Source organism: Convolutriloba macropyga, chromosome 2 (genome assembly GCF_964194025.1).
Source record: "Convolutriloba macropyga chromosome 2, txConMacr16.3, whole genome shotgun sequence".
NCBI lineage: Eukaryota > Metazoa > Xenacoelomorpha > Acoela > Convolutidae > Convolutriloba > Convolutriloba macropyga.
Window position 1 is genome coordinate 62,578,187 of NC_134469.1, and position 6,180 is coordinate 62,584,366.

At 35.6% G+C, this 6,180-nt stretch overlaps 1 protein-coding gene across 3 annotated transcripts in view; it reads right to left on the bottom strand.

Annotated features, from left to right (window-relative positions):
• LOC142334586 (uncharacterized) overlaps nt 1-5,280 on the bottom strand; it is a 270,416-nt gene extending 265,136 nt beyond the window's left edge. Inside the window, exons 1-2 of one of the 3 annotated variants that reach the window (XM_075382733.1) lie at nt 4,685-5,280; nt 86-357 (exon numbers count right to left, since the gene is read on the bottom strand). In XM_075382733.1, coding sequence (XP_075238848.1) covers nt 86-357; nt 4,685-5,037 — 625 coding nt within the window. In that variant the 5' untranslated portion in view covers nt 5,038-5,280. The remainder of the gene's footprint in view (nt 1-85; nt 358-4,684) is intronic. The other 2 variants (XM_075382732.1, XM_075382734.1) reach the window with 2 other exon arrangements.
• Between the last annotated feature and the right edge of the window lie 900 nt (nt 5,281-6,180).

Below are 6,180 nucleotides of genomic sequence, written 5' to 3' on the forward strand. Positions count from 1 at the left end.
TTAACAGGATAACTTAAAGATAATTTGAGACAGCATGTACTTGCTTTGCCCTCCAATGATATAGAATTTTAAAATCTAAACCGACCTCCATTAATCCGTCTTCTGATCTTTTCACCGAGATCATAGGGCTTTTGGCCCCCGACACCACGCAACTCGCGACTTGGGAACTTGGTCTCATCGTCAAGGTTGATTCGAGGAACCTCAGGGTGACGAGGGGTGCTATCGGGCGACTCATGAGCGGGAAAGCGTTTCTCAATCAAGTTTCGCAGCAACTCTTCTGCCTCAATAGACTTGTCATGGTTGTTGAGTCTTCCCAGAGCGGACTTGGATCGTTTGCTTCGAGGTTTACTCGGAAATCTAAACGTGTGGTATCTCTTAAAAGATGGATGTTATCGTTTACATGCAAAACAATTTTGTTTTTGATTACTGATTGAAAAGGTGAATTATCGATTACATATGATCATAATAAAGGTGTCAATATCCAGTATGAGCATAGAGACAAAACAATTGCATTAACGCTTTTATATAAAACGGAAACAAGGATTTTTGCAGAAACTTTTCAATCGGTGATTTGAAATGCGGAAAGTTTTTTTCTAAATATACCGCTATTCGGACAACTGTTTGTGGCCTGCTGCATCTTATAACCTTGTTTTATGTTTCCGTAGCCTCTCTCTTCTTTAACTGCACCATATGCCCACTTGCTACTCTAGTTTCAATATTAATCTGAAAATAAAGCGAACCGATAAAAGTTTTAACAGAAACAAGGAGACTCGGTAATGTGCGTTTGCACAAAAAGTTCCGACCCTGCTCATACACATTTTTGGCATAAATATCTAGCAAATGAGGAAAAGAACGAAAACCCCTAAAAATTCAAAAACATTTTCAAAAACAAAATTTGTATGAACAAAAAGATCGCCTCCAACGCAAATAACTCATTGGAGTAAAAAATGCCGCGTTAGATTAAAGAGATCAACCATTATTAAGGAAGCAAGTCAAGATGAACAAAAAATCAAACAGCAATAACAACAGACAGTAATTACAATGAAAACTATGTCCATTTTTTAAAAAAAAACTATTAACAAAGTCAAAATAGCGTCAGAAAAAAACTGAAGCTAATCAAACTAACTTGTCTTCCACTAGAAAAGACATGCGATCACTCCAAAATAATAATCGGTAATAATTAGACAAAAAACAACAAAAAATCAGCACAATTACGCAAAAATTTTCAAAAACATTCACAAAAATTTAAACCACGAGAACTCGATCTAGAAAACGAATTATTAAAAAAATCTTATAATTTCATATTCTACGCTGAACTGGATTTTTAATAAACACTTCTCACAATTCTCTACGATAAATATATCGATCGGTCAAAATTGACTGAACAAAAAACCCATTTGATTATATAGTTCATCCCCCTCAAGAGGGGTCGGATCAACTATTTCAAAAACTTGACAATTAGGCTAGAGTAAACAAAGAGATTCAAAATTTTCATTGAAAAGTTACATCGATGTTGTTTCCACAAAGAACTATTTACCTTAACAAACGTTAACACTTTAACAAGCAGGGCAGAAATGGGAGAGCGTCACAATGAATGTAACTGTTTTATGTCAGAGTTTTGATTCTTCCGCCAAAATTACGAACAAGCACTCAACCGTTGAAGTTTGTTTTCCTTTTAAAAATTGTTTTTTTTAGCTTGAATTAAATTTGAATAACAAAAAAACGGAAAGTCAATTTGTTGAAGTTGAAAACAATTGCGAAAAGATGAAAAGATACCATGCTCTCAACGGTTTTTAAAACCATCTAACTACAAAAACAGTTTGCAGAAAAAAACCTAACACAATTGAAAGCTTGGTTTTTAAAATTGATACAAAGGAACAGAAAATGTGTCTTTACAGTTGATTAGAAACTGGATCGTTTAGAAAAGTTATGGCCATCAATTTTAAAAATTTCAGAAGTAGCCAATCAGAACATGTTACTCAGTAAAAGAAAACGCCAAACTATGAAAGAAGTCAAAAAATTCCGATATAATGTTCAAAAGAAGTTTTTTCTCAGAATTATTCATGATAGCGACAAATTGTATCTCAGAACACTGAAAATTTTAGAAAAATAAATTAAGATGGTCTTCAGCAGATTTATATCATAAATCAGGGCAAGAGAGTGTTCATCTATAAACAAAATATTTAAAAATAAAATATTATAAAATAAAGTATTAAATATCGTCACGAAAAGAAGGATGCAAAGAACTATGAGTGAACACTTTACAAATTTCCTACTGACAAAAAACTGAAGCAAGGAGAAAAAGAACGATTCGTTTTCATTGTTTGGATCACCAACTTAAAAAAGAGCTCTGGTTATTTGTATCGTGGATTCTTTTAACTTAAAAAAAATCTCAGCTGAAGTGTGCGAATGCGTTCGAAAATTTTTTACTGATAGAGTCAAACCAGTTTTATTTCGTTAGAACGGTTCGATATGTATGTCAGAAAATGTTTTTTTCGGCAAAATTTTGATGACAATTTTTGGCAAAAGGGTTACAAATAATTCCAAAGCAATCTCTTGAAAAAATTATGCATTTAAATATTTTCTGCACTAAGCAGTGATGCTATAATGCGCAAATTAACGCATGTTTTCTGCCCTTATGCTGGTGTAATTAGTTTATTAAAAGATTAGCAATTAAAATTTGTTTTGCGAGTTCTGAAAAAATTTAAAATAGTATCTGAACGATGAATTGGATCAACCATAAAGTTCTTAGATTTTCTGTTAAGATTATTGGAACTGCTAAGACAATGATTATTACGTCTTTTGTCAAGTAACAAACTTCGTTAACCAAACGTTTCTATTGAGCCTGAGAAACAACATTAATTACATCTTCATTGAGGTCCAGATCAAAAGGGCCTCTGATCAGACTGAATTATCCTCTAATTAGACTATAGTGGACGAACTTCCGCGTGCGCTAAAAATGCGCATGAAAACTTCCTCTGATAAGAGTACTTTGTGCTCAAAAGTAACCTCCTGACCAGAGCAGTTTGCGCTCGAATCCGCCTATGGTTAGACTGAAGTGCGCTGGAATTGGCCTCTGATAAAAAGTGAAGTGCGTTCAAATTTGCCTATAATCGGAAACAATTGCCTCTGATCAGATTAAAGTGCGTTCAAAATAGTCTGCTCAGGGAATGGTTTTGAACATGAGAAAATCCCTCAAAATTGCATTAAAATTTTCAATTCATGAAAATTGCGTTTTCAATCATATATTCAACTATCAAAAAGCAAATTCTAAAAGTAATGCTAATGAAAAGAAAACCCAAGTTCCAAAAAACAATTGATAATTCCATTAATTCACGTTTAAACTGAATAGATGAAATTAGACGTTTTTGAATTAAACGTCTTGATCTAAAGTGATTCCAAATCCTTTCATAAGGGGACTGGAAGTTGATATCAGCTGTACCCAATAGTTGTGATCGACCCCATTAGACTCTCGAGGGGGTTCTGATCAGAGAGGTGCTCCTCTGTTGGTTCTTAGCAGAGACAACATTTGTCAGTAATAAATCACAAAAAACTTTTTAAAAAATTGCTCGACCTCTGATCCGACTAGTGTGCGCCCGATTCGTCCTCTGATTGGACTAGTGTGCCTGAAAATGCCTCTGATCACTCCGTCTTAGACCGAAGTGACCTCTGATTGGACAACTTCCAGACCATTGTCCAGACAAAAGTGCGCTCGAAGCCTTTTTCAGACCATGTAATTCGAGCGCACCTAGAAGATGTGTGTGCTTGAAGATAGTCTGATCAGAGGTCACATCGGTCCGGCCACATCAACCTGTGTTGCACTGATTTAGCAACTAGGAACATTAATCCCCCATTCTTACATTTTTCTTATTGCTCTCGAATGAGAATCAATTATTGTGAAGTCGAATTATTTTACGAGTCGAAGAGGAGTATTGGTCTTCTACAGGTTTTTTACAATACAGAAAATGGATAGCATACGTGCTCTGTCTTTTCACAATCAAGAGAACTTTGATTGTGTTAGCCCTCTGTCGTATTTTTTTGTAAGATCTTTTTTGTAAGACTTTTTTTGTCAAAGGACAGCAAGTTTCATAAGAGGCCTCTATCTAGTTCTAGTTGTCCCCTTCAAGTGCTTAGAGTGCTTAGAGCCGCTCAGAGGGCCATAATTCAAAGTTAAAATGTGCGCTCGAAGCCTTTTCATACCATGCAATTCGAGCGTACCGAGAACATGTGTGCGCTCGCAGATGGTCTGGTCAGAGCTCAGTTCGGTCTGGCCACCTCGATCTGGGTAATGAAGCTTAAAGTTCATTAAATACCTTTTGATGTTTTAAAGAAAGTAAGAAAGAAAATTGTTCCCTCAATTTGCTTTTTGAAAAAGATTTAAGCAAATATACAAAAAAAGTATTTGAAAATCGAAGCCACTTAAGTGAGACTAAGTTTATCTTACAAATTTTGCTCATTTTATCTTGAAAAAACAAGCTACCACGTGAACCATTTTTTTTTCATAACCAATATGTCTAAACAAACAAGGCCTTGTTGCATGTATTATGTTTTGCAGAGACTGATAGGATGTAGGACTAAATATTACAATACTAACACAGACCTATATGTTTGCTTAAACAAGTCTCATTTTTCTTAATCAAGTGCTTATAATCAAGTTAGTTGCCAAGTATCGTAGCTGACGTACTTTTCAGTGTCAACAATGGACGATAGTACAGTGTCGTTGAATGTTGCCACGTCTTTCTCAGTAGAGAGACAGTCCTCCACATAACTCACACTATCCAGCACTGTCTCCGCTCCCACCCCCTCCCCACCCCCAACACCACTACTCCTCCTATCCATCCATGTTTTCCCCTCCCCCGCACCATGGATCTTAGACTTGCTCATGTCGTGCCTCGCATTCGATCCATAATCGCCGTAGTGCAAGTTCAACTGGCTCATTTCCTGGTCTATCTTGTCCAGAATTCTGTTGGTCATGTCCAGGGTCTCATCCGCATAATGACTGCTGCTGCCTTCCAACATCCTCGACCCAAAATCCATTTTGTAACTTGTCCTGTTAGAATACCTGGCAACTCAACGCCCCCTATCCGCGCGTTTTAGTATCAACCGAGGTAATATAAAACGCAAAATAGATAACTTAAATTAAAACCAAATGCATTTTCTAAAGTGTTACAAAGTTAGCTTTAAAGTCGCACTTCACTGGTTTTGTATGAAAAGCAAGAAATGCTTCATGAAGCGATAACTTTTATGAGCTCAAATCCACCACGAAGAAATAAGTCTTCACGTTTTGTCTTCATTTTTCGATAGTAAAGACTACGCATGCATGTATGTGTGATTTAAAAATTATCAAGCAATTTTATCATAATGTACACGTTTAAAATAAGTTATTTTTTTCAAGCTTTACATTTCTTTGCTGTTTGAAAGCAAGAGTAAGAAAAGATATAAAACTGCGTTTACATAGCTTTAAAAGCTATCTCTGCTCAAATAGAGCAAAAACTAAAACGAGCCAAAAATGGATGCATCGGATAATAAATTGATCGCTCAAATTTTAGAGACGATTCAACCGTTAAATTGTTTTCTACGGTTAAGCTTTTATACTTTGATCTTAAACACAACAGGGAAAACAGCTGAGGATATATGATAGCTGAGATTAAAATGGTAAAAGAATGTACGAAAAATCTTTTACTTCATAATATTTCTCTAATTATCGTGCGAAACCTGTCAAGTAGAAAAGTGTTGTTGGTTGTTTTACATGCACAGTAGTTGTGTCATTCAAGTAGCACCTGGCTACTGTTATAAGCCGACATACAAATTAGAAGATGCCAATTGAGCAACAGATTCCATTATGAAGAAAGAAATGACATAAATGAAAGGAGAATTGTTTTAATTGTGTTATGAGAAAATTCGCCTTTAGGATCTTCGATCTTCATAAATTGTTTGCCTGTGATAGGTTCATATCAAATCCTTCGGGACGTTGAGGAATGCCCAAATTAAATTAGTGATTATAGCCAATTGCTGCTCATTTTCAAACAAAGGAACGGTACTTTAACCTGTTATTATCACGATATGTGGTTTTCAACTGTTTAAGATTGACATGTTGGTTAAATTGAGTCGGCCTGCAAATTGATTATCCGAGAAGTTGCACTACCTATTTCAGTACCACTACTTCAGGACCACGGGTTT